Here is a 22,399-nt window from a genome sequence, read left to right as displayed (position 1 = left end):
CCTTTGCTCTATCTTAAACTGTTCCCAATCTTCCGCTCTGGCGCTTTTTTTGGCTATTTTATACGCCCTATCTTTGGATTTTATGCTGTCTCTAATTTCCCCTGTTATCCACGGTTGAGTCACCTTTTTAGATTTCCTTTTATGCCAGATTGGTATAAACAATTTTTGCAATTTTGTCATTCTATCTTTAAATGTTTGCCATTGTTTATCTACCTCCAGTCCTCCCAGGAACGTTGTCCAATCAGACCTACTCAGTTCCCGTCTCATGGCATCATAATTCCCCTTGTTTAAATTCAGGACCTTAGTCTCTGAGTCAATTTCTTCGCTCTCCATTTCGAGTGAGAAATCGATCATGTTATGATCGCTCTGACCCAAGGGTCCCCGTACAACAAGATTACTGATTAGTCCCTTCTCATTGCACAGTACCCAGTCCAATATAGCCTGTTCCCGAGTTGGTTCCTCGACATATTGATCCAGATAACCATCCCTCAAACACTCAAGGAATTCCTCCTCCTCATTATTTTTACTGATTAGGCTAGTCCAATCTATATGTAAGTTAAAGTCACCTATGATGACAGCTGTGCTCTTATTGCACGCTTCTCTAATTTCCCTCGTGATGCCCTCCCTAACCTCTATTTTACTATTTGGAGGCCTATATACCACTCCTATTAATGTTTTTCGCCCCTCGCTATTTCTTAGCTCCACCCATATAGATTCTGTATTAACTGAGTTAATATCCTTCCTTTCAATTGCATTTATCCCCTCTTTTACTAGCAATGCTACCCCTCCTCCCTTTCTTTTTTGTCGATCCTTCCTAAATACTGAATACCCCTGTATGTTAAGCTCCCAGCCCTGCTCACCCTGCAACCATGTTTCCGTAATCCCAATTAGGTCATAATTATTAACCTCTATTTCCACAGCTAATTCATCTACCTTGTTCCTGATGCTTCTCGCATTAAGGTATAAAACCCTCAGGCTTTTTTTATGCTCACATTTTTTATGAATTAGTTTGGCCCTTTGTTTTTTGTTCCTCACCCTTTTATCATTTATTTCTGTCTGCCTTTCACTTTCCTCTATTTCACTACATAGGTTTCTAGCCCCCTGCCATACTAGTTTAAATGCTCCCGAACTGCTTTATCAAAAATTACCCCGAGAACATCAGTTCCATCTCTGCACAGGTGTAGACCGTCCCTTTTGTATAGGTCACACCTACCACAAAACTGGTTCCAATGCCTCAAAAATTTAAAACCCTCCCTCTTACACCACTGCTCAAGCCACGTATTTAGCCTAACTATCCTGTTCTCTGTACTCTTACTAGCACGTGGCACTGGTAGTAATCCAGAGATTACTACCTTCGAGGTCCTACTTTTTAGCTTGGCTCCTAACTCCCGAAATTCTACTTGTAGGACCTCTTCCCTTTTTTTAGCTACGTCGTTGGTACCAACATGTATCACGACAACTGGCTGTTCCCCCTCCCCCTCCAGAATGTTCTGCACCCGCACCGAGACATCCTTGACCCTTGCACCAGGGAGGCAACATACCATCCTGGAGTCTCGGTCGCGACCACAGAAACCCCTATCTATTCCCCTTACAATCGAATCCCCTATTACTATAGCCCTGCCACTCTTTTTCCCTCCCTTCTTTGCAACAGAGCCAGTCATGGTGCCATGAGCCTGGCTGCTGGTGCCTTCCCCCGATGTGTCACCCCCCCCGACAACAGTACCTAAGGCGGTGAACCTGTTGCTAAGGGAGACAACCCCAGGGGATTTCTGCACTACCTTCCTGCCCTTGCTCTGCCTTTTGGTCACCCATGTACTGTCTACGCTGGCCTTAACCTGCGGTGTGACCAACTCACTAAATGTGCTATCCACACCCCTCTCAGAATCGTGGATGCTCCAAAGTGAGTCCATCTGCAGCTCAAGGGCCGTCATGCGGTCCCACATGAGCTGCAGCTGGACACACTTCCTGCACACATAGTCGTCAGGGACACAGGAAGCGTCCCTGATTTCCCACATGTTACAGGAGGAGTATTCTAACAGGAAAATGAGGCATGAGAGCCCGTTATGCCCCTCCTACCACATTTTCATTTCATGGTATTGCTTACGCCCAATGTGAGCATAATTGATCCCTTGGAAGATCGTCAGGAAATCGTTGCACAGTGAGAGCCAATATGTTAGGTCTCTGCCTCTTTGTACTCTGCTTTGCCCCCAGGAACGTAGCTTTCCCAGAGGCACGGCAAAAGCAAATCAGCCCTTTTTTGCCGATGTACAATACCACAGATCATCGATGATATTATCATGCATCGTATGTTACATGGTATAATGTTCCTGTCATTCTGAATCCTCCAACGCAGTGGGAGCTATGGCATGGGAGATCTGCAAATCTTCATAATAGTTTTGAGACCGCACTTCAGACAGCACATTCCAAAGTGTCAAAGGTATATTAAAAAAGGCATGCTTTTCTTCTGACCCGCAGCCAGAGATTTACAAGTACCTGGCAATCTGGAAACTTTCCTCATCAAACAGCAATTAAATTCTGATTGACGTCAGAACATAGTTAGGTCACTTCCTCATAGGAAGTATATGAACGTACAAATGTATAAAAAGGGAGGAAAAGGAAGCGGTGCAGCTACAAACACTACTTTCCAACCCTTCCCCCACCCAGCCATGCAATTTCCCTGGAGAATAAAAAAATCTCTGGTCAATTTTAGGAAAAGCTCTGAAAAATTACTCTCTGACTCCGTGAAGCAAACAAAAATGCTCCAGAGCACCACAATAATTCACTGTTCCCAGCTTGTTTTTTTATTTGTTCCTGGGATGTGGGCATTGCTGGCAAGACCAGCATTTATTGGCCATCCCTAGTTGCCCTTGAGAAGGTGGTGGTGAGCTGCTTTCTTGAACCGCTGCAGTCCGTGTGGTGAAGGTACTCTCACAGTGCTGTTAGGGAGGGAGTTCCAGGATTTTGACCCAGCGACGATGAAGGATCGGCTATATATTTCCAAGTCAGGATAGCGTGTGACTTGGAGGGTAATTTGGAGGTGGTGGTGTTCCCATGCGCCTGCTGCCCATGTCCTTCTAGGTGGTAGAGGTCGCGGGTTTGGGAGGTGCTGCTGAAGAAGCCTTGGCGAGTTGCTGCAGTGCATCTTGTAGATGGTACACACTGCAGCCATGGTACGCCGGTAGTGAAGGGAGTGAATGTTTAAGGTGGTGGATGGGGTGCCAATCAAGCGGGCTGCTTTGTCCTGGATGGTGTCGAGCTTCTTGAGTGCTGTTGGAGCTTCTCTCATCCAGGCAAGTGGAGAGTATTCCATCGCACTCCTGTCCTGTAGATGGTGGAAAGGCTTTGGCGAGTCAGGAGGTGAGACACTCGCCGCAAAATACCTAGCCTCTGACCTGCTCTTGTTGCTACAGTATTTACAGAGTTAATGTTTCAGATCGATAACCTTTCATCAGAACATCGACCTGAAACATTAACTCTTTCTCTCTCCACAGATGCTGCCTGACCTGCTGAGTATTTCCAGCATTTTCTGTTTATATTTCAGGTTTCCAGCACCTGCGGTATTTTGCTTTTGTGTGGTGTGAGATGGCATGTGGTGGGGCCTTGTATCACTTGACTTTTGTGAACCTGGAAATCAGATCAGGGAGTAATTCCTGGCTCGTTCGGCTGGATTTTGCAGGGGGGTCAGCGGCAGCGATCGGTGGTGGGGCGGGTGGGAAAGTTTTTTTTTCCCCCAGCGGGTCGGGACCCTACTGTGAACCTGCTGCCATGCACCTTTCCCTGATGTTGGGTCTGTCAGTGCTGAGCAGACCTGACACACAGCAGTGGGTTCACAGCAGAGGACCCAATTCAAGTAATTAGTGGCTTGTTTAGAGCCACTTAAGAATGAATTTGAGCTCACCTTCTACATTTGACAGCTCGCCCACCGGGTCAACGCTGGTCGTGGACCACGTCTGTCAAACTGAGGTGGGAGTTCAGTGGTCATTGAATCAGCTGTTGAGTTGACAGCTTCAAATGTACAGTAAAAGTTTCCACCTTACAGCGATGTCTTCCCTCATCCACAAACTCTTCCTCACTGCATTTCTACAATAGATTCACCATGCTGCACATCTTTACACAAGTCTCCATCCAGTCTCCATCCACCTCATTACCCCTCTCACCACTGACAGATCGCTTGTCATCTCTACTTCACCTGCCATCTATTCCATCAGCATGGGAACCCTTTATAATCTCTCACCTTGGTCCTCAGGATCCCACCATGATCAGCCCCAACCCCGGCAGCACCAGGCACACTAGCAGCACCTACACCACTACCAACCTTCTCCGCAATCACCTGATGCTGCACAGGAAAGGGGGCATCAGCACCTGACCCGACCACATTGCTGCCTAGGAAGTCAGGGATGGCCTCACCATGGCCAGGTTTACTTCATTTGATGCTGTACACCCTGGCTGGCTGCCACATGATGCACCAAGTTGGCACCACCCCACCCCAACACCATAAAACATTCCTACAATGCCCAAACCATTCCTTTCACACTCAGCACCATTGCGGGGGGTACAGTTATGTCTCACCATTCACTGCAACTCATTAAACCACTTCCAAAGGTGCACACAAGTCTGTTCAAGAACACAAAGTGTTGAAAATAAAGGTTTCAATGTTTGACTACACATTAACAGAAACTTTACATGAACATTGCATAAAACACCCAAGTACCCACCCTTGTGTGTTGTTAGTTGGTATGATTGCACAAGGATGAGGGTAAGTATGAGGGGCAGCTAGTGAGATGGGGAAGTGGTAATGTAGATAGAGAGGGATGGGTGGAGGTGCAAGGTAAGTTGGAGTGAGTAAGGATGTGCAGGAGTAGGGTAGGGGAGGCAGAGTGATGGAGATGTGATGAGAGGCACAGAAGGGTGCGGTTGTGTGGCTTTGTACTGACGTTTCGTGATCTACTGAGATCATTGAAATGTTTGCAGCACTGCACCCAGGTCCTCCTGACCACATCCCTGCTTGTGTCCTCCTGTGCAATGTGCAACCAGGCTGTGTTGATCTCCTGGGGAGGTTTCTTCTGCCCATGGAAAGTGAAGAGGACCTCCCTGTGCGCTGTGACTCCCTCCATAAGCATATGGGGGGAGTCATGGGAGAGCCTGGGTGCAACTGTGCACCTCTGTGCAGTGCTTGTCAGTGTTTGCAGCACCTCAATGCTGTAGAACACTGACAGCACAAATGTCAAAAATAAAGTTGTCCATGGTCCCTTTAAGGAAACCGGCTGATGGCGCGTCATCAAATAACGGCACCAGAACCGCTTCCTCTAATTGGCCAGCAAATGCGCTGGGCGGCTTAACAAGCCCAATCAGGGGAAATTCATTTCAGAGGCCGGGATAGAGCTGGCAGCGAGGTCGGGACCCACCACCGACCCACCAATGTCAGCAAAATCGCAGCCGTACTATCTCTTTTGTATCAGTGCATACTCGAAACCACTTCACGTTGACAGGAAAATAGCAATAAAACTGCAGCCTAAATCAGATATTTATCAAGCTTTCTTTTTGAATATGGTAGCTAACATAGGAATAGGAACATAGGAACAGGAGCAGGCCATTCAGCCCATCGAGCCTGTTCCACCATTCAATTAGATCATGGCTGCTCCGTATGACAGCAATAGCTGCATTTGATGGGTGTTTATTCCACATATCTGCAACTCTTGTAGTCCCTAATCTGGTTTAGGTTTGGTAGTTTTATACTAGTATTTTCTAGTAATGGCACATTACTAAGTTAAATAACCTACTTACAACAATGCATTTGACTATTACAAATACCTGCATCAAGTCTTCTCCACCTTCTTTATTCCAGTCGAATGCAAACTGAGTTCTGTGCGCCTCTGCTCATAAATTAAAGCTTTAGATCCTGAAATGGTTCTTTTTTTTAAGCTCTCTCCAATGTATCAATATCTTTTTGAAGGTAGGTTGGCCAAATTAACACACAATATTCTAGATGTGGCCTGACCAATGATTTATAGAAGATTGAAGTGCCCAGTCTTAACGAATAATCAGTTCCTTTGAGATCAATCAAAATATTTGATTAATGTTGTTGATAACAGAGTTGTATGCCCTCCCATTTCCAATTCCATCTCCATCTGTCTTCCACCCTACCACACATATCACTATCACATTGAGTAATGAGCAGTTGAAGGCCTTCCTGAAGTACATGCAGTTCTATATGCAATTTAATCCATTTAATAAATGGGATAGTTTACATATAAAATGAGCTTAGAAGTTCCTCATATCTTCTAATCACTTCAAGATGCTCGTGGCAGAAAATCCTTTGAAACTCAGAAGCAAAAACAAAATCAAAAAACAAGTTTTCTCTAAGTCACTCCTTTGTTGGCCTGCAAAGTTGAACTAAAGGAATAGATTTCAAAACCTACATCTCATTTTCTTCTACATACACTAATTTTGTCATTCCTTTTAAGCAACTAAGGTCAAGTATAGCAGCACATTGCAAAATGTCATTTTTATTTATAGGTCCATTCAAATAATAACATGGCATTCTCAATTTTCTAAGAATCTATTGTTCTAATCTAATCTTTTGAAAAGTTATGTTGAAGGTTTGGACTGCACTGTGTCTAAATCAGAACAGCATTTATTTTTAAGCATTAGTTGTAAATGCTTGAAAATCCCTGGAATGCATTTTCCCTCAAGGGTTAATCTTTCAAAGTAAATACAGTCATAAATAATCAGCCCACTTCTTAAACATTTCTAAATACTGTAATATATTTTAAAAGACATTTCAAAGGGAAAGGTTAAATATGTGCAGTGAAACCCCAAATGAAACCATAATTTACCTGAAGGATATAACATGGAATGTTAAACAACACGTTTTGTAAAATATATTGCATTTGCCACAACAAAGCAAAGTTTATAATTATAGGTCATGAAGGCACATGTTTAACAAGTATTTATTTATAATTAAGGATGATATACCATGGTATACGATGAATTGCTTTGTGATTCACCCTATAAAATAACCTGATATTCTGAAAGGTCCTATATCACAAACCAATATTCTGTAACATATTACGTTATTGTCTCATATTCTAATAAGCGATATGTCACCACCCTATATTTTGTGAGTTCTTGAGTCATATAGGCCTTACTTTAAGTAGTTTGAAATATCTAAATGTGCAGCCACCATGGCCCCAATATTAATGGAATATTATCAGAAACTTTTTCTATTTCAACAACCTAGGTCAGGTTTTCAAACTACGTAGAACATTCAAGAATTGTGCATGTAGAGGAAGGAATATGTTGAGGGTGTTAGGGTTTAGGTTTAGGATTGATAGCTATGGAAAAGTCTTGAAGTAGAAAAGAGGGCAACTGATTCATATGCAGGGTTCTGATGCCAGATGCAGCATATTGCTTATTGGCTAGTGTCTGCTGTCAATCAAAATACCGTTGATGCCAAAATTCCTTGGTTCTGCTCACAGCAATGAAGAAGAAATCTTCATTTTTAAATTCATTCTTGGGATGTAGGTGTTGCTGACAAAGCCAGCATTTATTGCCCACCCTAGTTGCTCTTGAGAAGATGATGGTGAATCTTCTTCTTGAACAGCTGCAGTCCATGTGGTGAAGGTACTCCCACAGTGCTGTTAGGTATGGATTTCCTGGATTTTGACCCAACAATGTGCTGGTGACATCTGCTGTTGACCCCACCAGCATATCCAGGATCAGGACAGGGTCAGCTAATTTGATAATTCCGATGGGTAGTTGCACCAATATAGGCCAATCTAGGGTGCCCACCACAGAGGGAAAGGAAGGTGTGGCAACGTAAAGCCACATGGGAGTGCCACCATCCTAAAAGCTAAAGGTCTGCACATAATAAACAATGTTTATAAGATGACTGATAAATTAAAAGCAACCATCAATAAATGGTCTCCCAGGGCATAACCCCAGCCTGGAGATCTCTGGGGGCCTCATGTGTGCCCATGGACCTCTAATGAGTATCTTGCCAGCATCCAGGTCACTGGGCACAAAGGAGGTAGAACTGATGGGGATTCCATCAGTTGATGTCATCCTATTGACCCTGACACCTTCCTTATGTGAGAATTCCCTTTAGTCCTTCCTTAGGGAGGAGACCCGGCAAGTCCAGGCCATGTCCAATTTCCTGCCCCCACTGGGCCTCCTCCATTTACCACAGAATTGTTCCCAGACCTTGAGGAAATATGGGGCCTGTTCTTGGTTAAATGTTGGAGTGAATCGAGACAGGTGAGAATGGAGACATTGGTTGTAAAGTTATAATTGAGGTATTTGCTTTTATATACACACTAAAGACTTGAATATTATGATAGCATAATTTATTTCTGTAAAAAAAAATTCTTGAATATATGCATAACAACAAATTGCATTTATATAGCACCTTTAAGGTAGTAAAACATTTCAAGGTGCTTCACAGGAGCGTTATCAAACAACAATTGACACCGAGCCAAAGGAGACATTAGGACATGTGACCAAAAGCTTGGTCAAAGTGGTAGATTTTAAGAAGTGTCTCAAATGAGGTGAGAGAGGTGGAGAGCTGGAGAGGTGGAGAGGTTTAGGGAGAAAATTCAAACCTAGACGACTGAAGGCACAGCCGCCAATAGTGGGGCGAAGGTTTTCTGGAAATACATTGGAGATAATTTTTGGCAGCATGTTCAGGCACCAATGATCCTCTGAGGTGGCCAAGATAAGGTCTTGAGCTGAAACGTCGGTTTAGCCTGCGTTTAGCGCAAGACACCATCTTGGTAAAGGAGTTGAAGTCTTCGCTAGGAATAGCCACCGTAGGCTTGTTGAGGGGCTGATTGCTGGTTGTGGTTGTTGGAAGCCAATCTTCTCAGCCTCAGGGCAGTGTCCTAGACCCAACCATCTTCACCTGTTTCATCAATGAACTTCCCTCCAAAATAAGGTCAGAAGTGGGGATGTTTGCTGATGATTGTACAGTGTTCAGTTCCATTCACAACTCCACCGATAATGAAGCGGTCCGTGCCCGCACACAGCAAGACCTGGATGACACTCAGGCTTGGGCTGATAAGTGACAATTAACTGGCACCACACAAGTGCCAGGAAATGACTATCTCCAACAAGAGTCTAACTATTGCCCCTTGACATTCAACGGCATTACCATCACCGAATCTCCCACCATCAACATCCTGGGGGGGTCACCATTGACCAGAAACTTAATTGGACCAGCCACATACACACTGTGGATACAAGAGCAGGTCAGAGGTTAGGTATTCTGCAGCAAGAGTCTCACCTCCTGACTCTCTAAAGCCTTTCCACCATCTCCAAGGCACATGTCAGGAACGTGATGGAATACTTGCCACTTGCCTGGATGTGTGCAGCTCCAACGACACTCAAGAAGCTCAACACCATCCAGGACAAAGCAGCCCGCTTGATCAGCACCCCATCCATCACCTTAAACATTCAGTCCCTCCACCACCGGCATACCATGGCTGCAGTGTGTACCATCTATAAGATGCCCTGCAGCAACTTGCCAAGGCTTCTTCGACAGCACCTCCCAAACCCGCGACCTCTACCACCTAGAAGGACGAGGGCAGCAGGCACATGGGAACACGATCACCTCCAAGTTCCCCTCCAAATCACACACCATCATGACTTGGAAATATATCACCATTCCTTCATCGTCACTGGGTCAAAATCCTGGAACTCCCTCCCTAACACCACTATGGGAGTACCTTCACCACACGGACTGCAGCAGTTCAAGGTGGTCCACCACCACCTACTCAAGGGCAATTAGGGATGGACAATAAATGCTGCCCTTGCCAGCGACACCCACATCCCATGAACAAATATAAAACAATTGTCACTTAAAATACCTGCTGGTGCTCATTTAAGGAGGCTGCATGGCATTTTGGTGGCTAGCGCTTGTCCGAACACCCTCTCCTAACAACGACCAGCTGTTTGAGTAAACAAGGCGTTGATGTGGATTTCAAGCGCTACTTAAAGGGATACTCCCCATTTCATGTTAATTGCTGCTGGAGCTCTGAAGAAGACCTCTGAAGCATATTGAGAGACTTTCTGGGACACTTTGTCAAGACTTTACCAACACTCGAGCAACATTTATTCCACAAATTCTCTTCGAACTTTACCTAAAAAGAGTAAGTGCTGTGCCACTCCACCTTATAGGAGTCACCAGGAGAAAGCGAGTCATGGGTATTTTGCTAGGGGCTCCCCGTGCTCTGCAGGAGGAATGGGAGGAGGACATGAGGCCAGGCGGAGCAGCACCAGCTGCTGCAGGAGAGGGGGACAGGAGGGCGAGGTGGACTCCTTCCTCCCTGCAGGTACAGGACATCCCTCCTCCTCTGGACCTCCACTGCCGCGTCCGACAACCCGTGCGCAGTCTAACTCAGTCAATTCAATTCAATTCAATTCAAATCGCTTTATTGGCATGACAAGTTACATCTTATGTTGCCAAAGCATCGGAAAACATTCATGTTTGTTCACAAAAATACAGATCTATCCATACAGTGTATAAACAGATATATCCCTGAGTGTATAACTATACTTTCATATAATTTATATATACTCTTTTCTTATATTTAGTAGTTGTCCCTCTGTTTATGGCAAGCTGTAACATAGTGTGCCGCTAGTGTTAAGCAATTTCTCTCTTCCCCTAGTAGGTATGGGAGTTTTTGGTTGTCATTCAAATTTCTGAATTCCGGGCATATTTTTGTGAATATTGGGTAGAAATTCTCCCTTATGCCCTGATATTTTCTACAAGCTGTGAGGAAGTGCATCTCTGTCTCCACCACTCCCTGACTGCAGTGAGAGCATATCCTGTCCTCTCTTGGTAGCCTGGTCTGTCTGTGTCTACCTTTTTCGATCGCCAGGTTATGTTCACTAAGTCTGTACATTGTCAAAGTTTTTCTCAGTTTGCTATCCTTTACCATGGTCAGGTAATCAGCCATGTTGTATTGTCTGTTTAGGGCCAAGTAGCAATTGAGTTTGCTTTGGGTTTTTGTTGTTTCTGCCCAATATGACAGATATTTTTCCTTTTGCTTAGTGACGATTGTGTTCGGTCGAATTCTTTGTGTTACGCTGTCACTGTCCTGGGGCTGGTTATTGTTAGTAGTGTTAGTAGTTACTTCACTGAGTCCCAGGACTAGTTGGCTGAGGGTATTCTTCTTTATGGTCCTCTCTTGGCATTTCAGGGCTTCGTAATGATAGCATTGGGGGTTGCTCATTTCTAGGTGTTTCCAAAATTTGGTGGCTTTTTTTTGGATAGTGATTATTAATGGATATTGGCCTAGTTCTGCCCTGCATGCATTGTTTACGGTTTTCCTTTGAGTCCGGAGGATACTTTTACAGAATTCTGCATGTAGGATCTCAATTGGGTGTTTGTCCCATTTTGCAAATTCTTGTTGTGTTAGCGATCCCCACACCTCACTGCCATAGAGTGCAATTGGTTCAATTACTGATTTGAAAATTTTGAGCCAAATGCTAATTGGGATTTCTATTTGGATTGATTTTTTAATGGCACAGAAAGCCCTTCTTGCTTTCTCTTTCAGTTCATTCACAGCCAGTTTGAAATTTCCCGTAGAACTGATTTTTAAGCCCAAGTATGTGTAGTTAGTGGTTTGTTCAATTTTGGTTGTTCCTAGTGTGAAATTTATTTTGGGTCCCTGATGTCTGGACCTTTGCTGGAACACAAGGACTTTGGTTTTTGGGGGATTTATTGTCAGGGCCCAAGTCTGGCAGTACGACTCCAGCAGATCCAGGTTCTGCTGTAGACCCTCCTTAGTTGGTGACAGCAGAACCAGGTCGTCTGCATAGAGGAGGAATTTAACCTCAGTCCCTGAGCCACCCTGAAACGTGCCGCTGTGTGTCAGCCAGCGCACTCCACACCTTCAATGGGAGTGGGTGAGTGGAGCCCACATATACTGCTCCTCAAAAATTCTATTTAATCAGCGTTTGAGTGCTAAATCTGCAGGTGTCTGTTTTAGCACCTCCAGGCAAGTTCAAATTATGGTAATCAGCAATTAGGACCAACATTGCAGGCTAAAACCAGACTTTCAAACAGGCGGGTCTCATTAACACAGCACCCATTTAGTGCCTCTTTTCACCCTTTCACCAAAATAATCTCCTTTGTGTTATATGGATTTTTAAAAGAATACAGGCTGTACTAAACATTATGTTCTAAAACTATTTTAAATAAATAAATCTCATTTTAACTAAGACATAATTCTCATACTTCAGTTTGAACACAAAGAGCAGATGAACCTTCTCTAATGAAAACATATAGATGTTAGCATCGCTGCAACTTTTAATTTCCGACTTCTTTTTGCACCAACGTAACAATACATTTTTTTCTCTTTTTATCGCTGCACGGAAATGTTCTGCTTTTCCTTGTCTTTCTGAGGATTTGGACACTCCCAAACGGTGCCAGGCTAATTTGCCAACTTCAAGCAGCATTGCACAGGAAGCTCTCTGGGTTTAAAGCAATTAAAAGACGCGCGACAAAGTTTGAAGAAGCTTTTAGCTGATTTAGTACGGATTGAGCCAAGAGGTGAAAAATACCAAGTTAGAGAAATATTCGACACTTGACACAGCTTTCTCGCCTGGGCGTTATTTCAAAGTTTCCAAAAATAGCTAGATACCCCAAAAAAATAAAGTGAAAATATTCTGACCATAAACGATATTTTCAGGAATTGATCTAGTGGAAAACTAGAACAAGCGACATATTTTAGAGATTGTTCTGAGGTTAATGGTTGAAGCTGCTGTAATCTTTAAATGCGAACGCGGTGATGTCGAGCAGTTGGAGTGTCAATTGAGAGAGAGTTTGGCTGAAGAGGCAATATTCTCAAAGAGCAATATAGAGTTAGGACAGGAGGAAAGTTTGCCCGCAGGGAGTTGGGGAGTGTTTACCTGCAGCCACGTGATCCACTCAAGTCAAATTTATGTTTTCAGAGAACCGAGGGTGGGGAGAAGGGGGAGAGACGTATGTGTCCTAACACAGCTCTTCCTCTTTGCAGATCTCGCCCAAGTGCGACCATGGGCTCCCCGGAGGACGCCGAGATCGCGGTGTGGGTGTGCCAGGAGGAGAAGGTGGTGTGCGGGCTGACCAAGCGGACCAGCTGTGCCCAGGTGGTGAGGGCTCTGCTGGAGGACCATCTCGCCAACGCCGGGGACACCAGGCTGCTCCACGCGCCGCCCAAGGACTACTGCATCGTGGAGAAGTGGAGGGGCTTCGAGCGGCTGCTGCCGTCGCCCACCAAGCTGCTGAGGCTCTGGGCGTCCTGGGGCGAGGAGCGAGCCAACGTCCACTTCGTCCTGGTCAAGTCGGGCGCCTCCCTGCCCGTGGCGGGGCTGAGGGCAGCCGAGGCCAAGGTGGTCCACAGCACCGACGGCCAGAGGGACCTGAGCCCCGCCCAGTACATCAAGAAGCTGCCGGCGGACAAGCAGAAGAGGATGGTCAGGAAAGCGTTCAAGAAACTGGCCAGAATGAAAAAGCTGAGGCAGGGCCGGGCGGGGGTCGAGACCCTGGTCCATCTGATCGTGTCCCAGGACCACACCATCCGCCAGCAGCTGCAGAGGATGCGGGAGCTGGACGGGGACATCGACAGGTACGAGTGCAGGACGCACTTCGAGCGGATACAGAACGAGGGAGAAAACTATGTGCAAGAAACGTATTTGCTGGAGAGCGGAGGCAGCGGCCAGCAGCAGCACGGTGGACCAGGTCAGTTGCAGGAGTATCTCAACCAGCGGGACGCGACCCGACAGCTGGAGCAAGAGCTCGAGCAGCGCAGGGAAGTCATCGAGAAACTGACAGCGGAAATCCAACAGGAGCTGGAGAAGGGGTGGGGGGGAAACCCAGAGGAGAGGGTCCAAAGCGACTCCGAGTCCCCGTGCAGTGACCAACCGGGTTCCCAGGGAGAGACTGAGAAAGTTGAGAGCGAGTTGGAGACCAGCATGGACAAGGCTCTTCAACTCCGCAAACACTTAATGGATGTCCAGGAGAAAGTGAAACAGAAGGAATTAATACTGAGCAAAAAGGCGGAGGAATGTGATCACTTAATCGAACAACTGAAGTCACTGCAGCTTGCACAGGATGCGAAAACTGAAGTCCCGGAGAGTGAAGCCCCGGTGCCTGGGGTTTGGAAAGATTTGGCCAAGTGTACTTCGCCGCGGAAGAGTGTCAAGAATCAATCTGGGAGCCGCTCCGAGCCCCTCTCCCCTTCCGATGTGAACGATACCGACTCCGACACGGGGATAAGCTCCACACACAGCCTGGACTCAGAGCCGCCTTGTGTCGAGGTGCTTTCGACTTCGAAAAATTATCTTTAGTAATCCTTCAGGAAACACAGCCTTGTTGTTTATTAGTGACCGAGTAGGGGGAAACAATACACCCTCTTGTATGAGGATACGACGTTTAAAAGCTATTTCATATTGTTAGATATTAGGTGTCTTTTAAAGAATGCCCAAAATATGGGACTTTAACTTAAATGCAGTACAGAAATAGACATCGTTCCACTAAGTCAATGTTTAGAAAGATTTATTGAAGGTGTCATTTGACCCTTTCTTCAACTGTAAGCCGTCACATGGTATTTTGAAATGATAGTCTTTAAAGCAATGCAATTATTAAAATAGAAGTTCCGGTCTTTCCTGGTCACACACTTTAGAGAGAGTGATTAGACAAATTGCTTCAGAGAACACTTTTTGGGACACAGTGGTGCATTACAAAAAAGTAATCCACTGTTTAAGAAACACAAAATGGATTCAAGTCGCAAAAGTAATTTATGATCCAACGAAATAGATTATAACATAACCCTCACCCTGTTTATTTAAAGAGTTAACCGGCATCTTGGCAACTTCATTAAAGAATTGGAACAAGTACAAAAGACTGTAGGGATCCATTCTAACAGTGTTGCGTGTACAATAAGATTACACTCTGATCACACCTCTCTTTAAGTAACTGTAGAAGAGGTCTATAATGCAGATCAGGGAGCCTGTGGTCGTTTAGGGTGATGTAGTTTGATAAATTAACCTACACACAATGCACCCCTCCTAACTGTACAGCTTCTTCTACACCCTTATCTTGGGCACACCCGTTTAGAGAAGTTCATTTAAGTACACTGTAGTACAAAATATATCATTTAGAAGGTAAGTACTATAAACACAAATGGACTATAATATGTTTAATAGTTACCATAAAATGAATGAAATCATTTAAATTTCTGACATTTTTTGGCTAGATGCCAATAATAAATAATATGGTATTAAGAATCATTTTGATGAACAATTAAGAGAGTGGCATTTACAAAAGTGAGAACAGGGTGATTATTTTGCACTGTGTATATGGGCTACAATATCATACATTTACATGTGATTATATAGAATAAATAACTTCAGTGAAAATGAGTAATGAATACTGGGAAATGTTTTTTTTAAAGTTATACATCCAAAAATGGATTGCATGTTAACATATCAGAAAGTGAAATAGAATATAGAACTTTTTATAACACGCCAATAAAAAGCTTATTGGTTTAAATGTGACCACTTTACAATATTGAGATATGGGAGTAGATTGTCATCTTTCCCAGCTGAATGTTAAGCACCGTTTGGGCAGAGAGCTGAAAGGAAAATCTGGTGGGGAGGATTGCGTGCGAGTAACAGAATCCGGCTAAATTTCCGTTCATTGAAATGAATAAAAGAAAAATCCAATTGGTTCTGTAAGGGGCAAGCAATCCTCTCTGCCAAATTTTCCCTTGTGCATCCTGCCCAGGTGATGCTTAACAGACTGTAAAGATGGACATCTTTATTTTACTCTTTATCTTTCAGGACTTTAGGATTAGTTTTAAAATTCTAATTGTGAGGCTGTCCATTGTGTTCTGCCCTAGAGCAGGTCTGAACTGAAGTCACACACATGAGATTGTTCAGCCACTTACTAGGGAAGAGTAGCTCAGGTGGTTTCTTATTGCCTTCCTCGTGGGTTTTTATCTTCAGAGTACCTTTTTCTAGATGGACTGCATCCAACACTAAAGAGCCCCACCGACCCTTTTACGATGTAGAGGGGCACTGTTGAGATTAACTTAGCTCTGGTCTTCCAAGTAATCATGATCGAGTGCAAACCAATATGGTGGGTATGTGTGTTTAATCGGAGTTTAGAACAGAATATAACACACTGGTTATACAGCAAAAACATACGACCGTGACAAATAGCTGGTACCGGATCTGATCGGACAGACGGTTGGTGTGCGTGAACGGCTCTTCGGCTTAAGGCCTTTCTCCCTCTCTCTTGTAGAACTGCCAAGAGTGTTAAACACTCTCAGGAGCTCTTCACTCCACCGTCTGTGCTAAGGGATCTTTAGGTCTTCCTTTTTATTTTATTTTATTTTCAGTGGTGGGCCTGGGGTAGAATATGGACAGAACCATTTAACCTATAGAAGTACCCCTTAAAACAAGGTGCTCAATGGCATGTCGAGTTCTTTGTTTAAACCATGGAAAAAGGCCAACCATCCTGTTATCTCCCACCTGTCCGGGGTCTTCTCGCAACCATTACACATGCTTTCTGTAATTGACCAATCATGGCCTTAAAGCAAGCTGAGGACTGTCTTTCCCCTTATCTCATCTGGCCCTGTCCTCCCAAGACTAAAGTCTCTCATACTCATTTTCCAGGAAAACAAAACTAATGCAGTTCCAGTAAAACATACCTTATACATTAACCCCTTACTTGTCTCGAGCTCTAATACAATCATATAACACAGTATTATTCACGTCACAGTTGCATTCGCATAACCACATATTTTTAAGTATCCCTAATTTCTAACAGCACCCACCCACATCGGACTCAAGTACCCCTGCTGGACATCAACCCAGTATTCAGAGTTCCAGTGTTCCACTCACCAGGTTTGTCTGGAGTGGGGCCCGAACCCAACTTTTCTGACTCACAGGCGGTAATACTACCACTGAACCAGTGGTCACTCAGTCTGGTCGCGAGTACCCCACTGGATGTCATCACAGTATTTAGAGACCATATTCTAGTCTCCACTCACCAGGGTTGTCTTGAGTGGGGCTCGAACTCTTCAACTTCTAACTCTGAGGGGAGGGGGAATGCTACCACTAACCAAAGGCTCACTCCTCCTAATTGTGAGTAATTATTCAAATTTCCTAATAATATATACATAGCTGTAAGCAATTGGATTGACTTTAACCAAGCTGTTAAACTACGTTCTGATATGCTTAGGAATGCTAATTTCCTGACAATTCAGTAGAAAGATCGACTGCTCAACGAAAGCGGGATATTTAATATTCTTCAGATGATGTGCAAGGTTGTCGTTAAATTATATGCAGAATTTTTAGTTTAAAGTGTAGTTCACACTATAAATCAATGAGCAAATTGAGTTTTTTCACCTGCCTTAGTCTTACAATCTCCAGGCTTTTAAAATCTAATCATTACTCACCTTATTCTTTTCAATGTTGGTGGTGCCCTGCACTGTGAGGTTTGGCCTTCACTTAGGTTTCTCAATTTAAAAATAAACAGCTACACCAGCAGCCTCTGGAACTGTTGACTATGACGATACTGCACTAAAAGTCACCTTATTATATTGTCTAAAATATACAGGAATGAGATCAAGGCAGGTCTCTCCTTTGTCAGCAGTTGGTTGACATTTTTCTTGCCAACTTTTTGCACCTCCATAATTAATTCTATTTCAGCAAACAAAATGATGTGTGTACGTTGCTGGAAAATGCAAAAAGGAAAACCTAAAATAACAAATTACAGTAAGCGTTCTTTAAAGAGTATTTTGGATTTTCATAGCTGCATGTAATGAATCATTATGTTGCTCCACAGCTGTGTAGTGCTTACATGAGGAAGAATGCATTGAATATTGTTCAATGGTCCTCCTGGTCTATTTCAAAATAATTGTGCATGAAATATTCCAAGTAATTGCAATGACACTAAAACCGATCTCTGGTAATGCAACAGGGGCTATATAGTTTATCGGCCATATTGGAGACTAAAACATTTGCACAACAATACATTCCTGTCTGGATTGTTTTTTTTTGGCTCCTCGCAGATTCAAGGAGATGAAATTGTGTAATTATTAAACAATAATCCTGGATCATTAAAATGCTCAGTGAAACAATTTGCATAAGACGGTCAGTGTTTTCTGGTCTCGCACAACTGACTTTACGGCCAGATATTAGATAAATTATTGCATAAAAAATGCCAGTACCCAATGTGTTGACATAAGGTTAAAAAGACATTTCATACACAAAGGACTTCCAAGCGATGGAATGTGCATTGTACCTGGTGAGAAGGGGAGGTGCTGTTCATTTATTTAAATAGAAATGTTAGACATTGCAATAATCTTACAAAGGGCAAATGATAGCAAACTCACTAATCTCTACTGTACAAGCTTGCCATGAATTCCTCCAGCTGAAATGAAACTTGCACTTAAAATGTACATTTGAAACTTTCTGCAAAATACAGTTGAGTGAATCAACATTTTGAGCACAGAATTATACTTAAACCATGACGAGCACTTGAAATGGCCATTGATTGCTTTCTTCAAAGTTAAAAACGATTTGTTATGCCAAACCTAAAAGTTTCTGCAACAGCTTTCCAGTTAACCTTAACAATTTCCTCCTCCCAGTAAACCTGCTCCTGACATGCCCCAGATAAATTACCATAGTTGAAGGAATAGTAAAAATCTTGCGATGTACTCTGTGCCAACAACAGGGTAATAAAATGGAAGGGTCGTGATATTGTTAATAAAATATCTCTTTGACAGCCTTTATGGAGTGTTCTCATGTCACACCCTATGAAGAAGTCAATTATGATAAGTATGACTTTGTTGTAAAAGTTAATCGTTCTTTTTTTGTTGTTTGTATTGTTGTTTTATGCAATGTTTACCTCCTTTCATACTTTTGTGATCAGTTTATTAAGCTTTTCTTTATATTTTTCTCACGCAATTATGTTGCTGACTGAACAAAAATAAACATGTTCAAATATATAAAGAATAAGTTGCACCTATTTCTTCAATAATGTAAGATGCAATGGTACTAACTTGTTATTTTTCATTGATTCACACATTATTACAAAAATTATTGCTTACAATTCCATTTGTACTAAATTGTGAACTGGCAGCTGAATAAATCATCATTTATGAAAATGTTCTTTTTGGTTCTGCTATCCTTGAGTTTCTTCTCAGTGAAATTGTGCATAATGGGAAATATGAAACAGCCAGTACATATACTTGACGAGAAAATGAATTGTGCTTTATTACCTATTGAAATCACAAATTCTCTTGAATTTATCTTCAGCACCCCCTGGCTTTTATTATTATCATATAAAATTATGGCTTGCAACTCAATTTCTAAAATGGATATTCTGGTCATTTATTTAATTGCTGGTTGTGGGGCCTTGCTGTGTGCAAATTGGCTGCTGCATTGCCTACAGTACAACAGTGACTACTGTAAACAAAAACCCCATAATCATTTAATTCAATGAAAATATATTTTTGAATGAATTGGAATAAAAAGTGCTTCATAGTTCCCCTCCAAGTCACACACCATCCTGACTTAGAAGTATATCACCGATCCTTCATCGTCGTTGGGTCAAAATCCTGGAACTCCCTACATAACAGCACTGTGGGAGTACCTTCACCACAAGGACTGCAGCGGTTCAAGAAGGCGGCTCGCCACCAGCTTCTCAAAGGCAACTGGGGATGGGCAATAAATTCTGGCCTTGTCAGTGATGCCCTGATCCCATAAACAAAACAAAAAATTCCATCAAGTTTTTTTTTTAACAATTTCTAATTTTGTTCATTTTTAAACAGCAACAAACAATTCATGTGCCCACAATATTATTTTAAAAATACACGAATTTCTTTCATTAATACAACAGCAAGGTTTATTATGTTGAAACCATGACTATGTCACTACTAAACATGATTTATTTATGATTTGTGAAATGATTGATTTATGGTCATGCAATGAAACTTAATGAAGGACTTCATAGCTCAGTAACTTCATGATGTGGGCGTATTTTATAGTTGTACATGTAAAAACTAGAAGCAAAAAAACTCAAAAGGAGTGGCCTATATTTTTAGTTAGCTTTCTATTGCTTTGTTCACTTGTGGCTAACAGAAACTGGAGAATATCTTTGGTTTACATTGAATACATTTCAGTATTTCATAAGGGCACTGCTGATTATCTTTGTGCCTTATTACACAGAGCTTATTCACTCAATTTATGTTAGAACTTTAAAACTTACAACTGATCCCATTTGGTTTATGACTGAACACTTGGCACCTGATACTTTCCAGAAACAAATCAAAATTGTAATAAAATATATTTGATTATTGTGTTGTGAAATTTCAAGTAGAGAAAAACTCTTGCGTGTGTAAGTAACTTTATTTCTTTCAGCAGCAAAAATAATATTTGGATGATAAACTGCCCAATAAACAAACATTTCTAGCAAAAGCCTTATGAAAGGTATATATTTAGTATATCAACTGTAAATAATCTTGTGCTCAGAAATGGTATTTACAGATCAGGTGAAATTGAATAATGAGAGCAGGAAGTTATTAAGCTATCAATAGGTCCAGTTGTGATCCAAAATAAACACAGCCAACATTCCATTGTGGAAACAGGACTATGAAGTGTCACATTTCATGTAGTTTTATTTATGTCACATCTCAAGTTGTGCTTTGTTCCATATGAGGAACCTTGAGCTAAAAATTTGGATGCGTAGCGCCTATTATTTGGGCGCTATGGGTGCTGATTTGGCTCAAAAATGGCATCCAAGCAGCACGCATACACTTATGGTGTGGGCCACGCCGGACGCCATTTTGGAGAGGGCGTTAGCATCAGCGCTGGGAGCATGCGCCATCTGCAGAGTGCACAGATTGTGACATCAGTCAGAGTGCAGTGCTGATTTGATGCCAGCGCTGCCATTTTTTACCTCAACGCTGGAGCTAACACCCTCTCTTAACCTTGCACAGCTGAACATGGTTTAGTAGCAGGAAGGATCCCCATCAGCACTATTTAAAGGGGTCATCTCCTACTTACAGGTTAGTTGCTGATTGATTTCTATTAGCTGTTGCTGAGTTTGTAGAAGTGTTTGGTGCTTTATAGACTTCTTTAAACTTGCCTAAGGTCTACAAGGAGTGGTGCTGCACGTGCTCAAGAACTTGGTACTGACTTGCAAGGGGTCTGTTCAGACTAGTTCTCCTAGACATGGGTGCAGTAGTTTGTATCCCCCTTGGCCTGCAGCAAGACGGGGGAATGAGCACAGGCAGCACAGAGCAGGACAAGCTGCTGGAAGAGGGAGGAGGAGGAGGGGGAGAAGGGCTCTCAGCAGGATGCCATATCCACCCAGGGTCTTCAGGGAGCAATTCTCTTACCGCAACCTCAGCGAGGGACAATGTGTGTGATGTCTCCGTTTTGCTAAGGGGGTGTGCACTGAAACCTGCCACCTGCTGCAGGCAGACCTGCAGCCTCTCCAGGGCGGGGACAGCATTGCCAGTGGCTGTATATGTGACCGTGGCATTGAACTTCTTTGCATCGAGCTCCTTCCAGGCTGGAGCAGGTGACATCTGTAACATCTTCCAGTTCGCCGTCCACTCCTGTATAAGGGAGGTGAGTGAGGCTCTGTGTGCAAAGATAGCTGAATACATTTCATTCTCTCTTGTCAGAGAGAAGCAGGCAGAGCGAGCACGCGACTTTGCCAGGATAGCATGCTTTCCCATGGTGCAGGGTGCCATTGACTGCACACACATTGCTTTATGGGCACCTCATCTCAACTCGGAGATGTACCGCAACCGGAAGGGATTTCACTCAATGTCCAGCTGGTGTGCAACCATACTCAGCGCATCATGTAAGTCAATGCTGGGTATCCTGGCAGCAGCCATGATGCCTTCATTCTGTCCACTGTACCATCAGCATTTGAGCCACCACGACAAATCAAAGGGTGACTACTGGGCAACAAGGGCTATCTGCTGACCACCTGGTTCATGATTCTGCTGTGCAACCCATGCATATATGGGCAGCATTCATACAACGAAAGCCAGGCTGCCACACGGAATCTGATAGAGCAGACCATTGGCGTCCTTAAACAACGCTTCCGCTGCCTGGACCGCTCTGGAGGAGCCCTGCAGTACTCACCAGAGTGTGCCTCAAGATTCGTCGTGGTCTGCTGCATGCTGCACAACCTCGCCATCATGAGGGCACAGCCTTTGCCACCAGGCATACGGTGACCAGCAGAGGAGGAGGAAGAGGAGGAGGAAGCGGAAGGGAGGAGGCAACCCAGACAGCCCCTTTCTGCCTGGGCTGTTCGTGATCGACTCATCCGACTGCGGTTCCAGTGAACGCAACCCCATTCCACATTCATAAATAGTCCCACACCTTA

The 22,399-nt window shown here is 43.5% G+C and overlaps 1 protein-coding gene across 1 annotated transcript in view; it reads left to right on the top strand.

Annotated features, from left to right (window-relative positions):
• LOC147106314 (ras association domain-containing protein 9-like) overlaps nt 1-19,259 on the top strand; it is a 45,389-nt gene extending 26,130 nt beyond the window's left edge. The window contains exon 2 of the mRNA XM_086009310.1: nt 13,020-19,259. Coding sequence (XP_085865436.1) covers nt 13,039-14,331 — 1,293 coding nt within the window. The 5' untranslated portion in view covers nt 13,020-13,038 and the 3' untranslated portion in view covers nt 14,332-19,259. The remainder of the gene's footprint in view (nt 1-13,019) is intronic.
• Nucleotides 19,260-22,399: the final 3,140 nt, after the last annotated feature.

This window comes from Somniosus microcephalus, chromosome 16 (assembly GCF_052327205.1).
Source record: "Somniosus microcephalus isolate GS21.2 chromosome 16, FLI_Smic_1.0, whole genome shotgun sequence".
Taxonomy (NCBI): Eukaryota; Metazoa; Chordata; class Chondrichthyes; order Squaliformes; family Somniosidae; genus Somniosus; species Somniosus microcephalus.
This window is presented reverse-complemented; position numbering and strand designations above follow the sequence as displayed.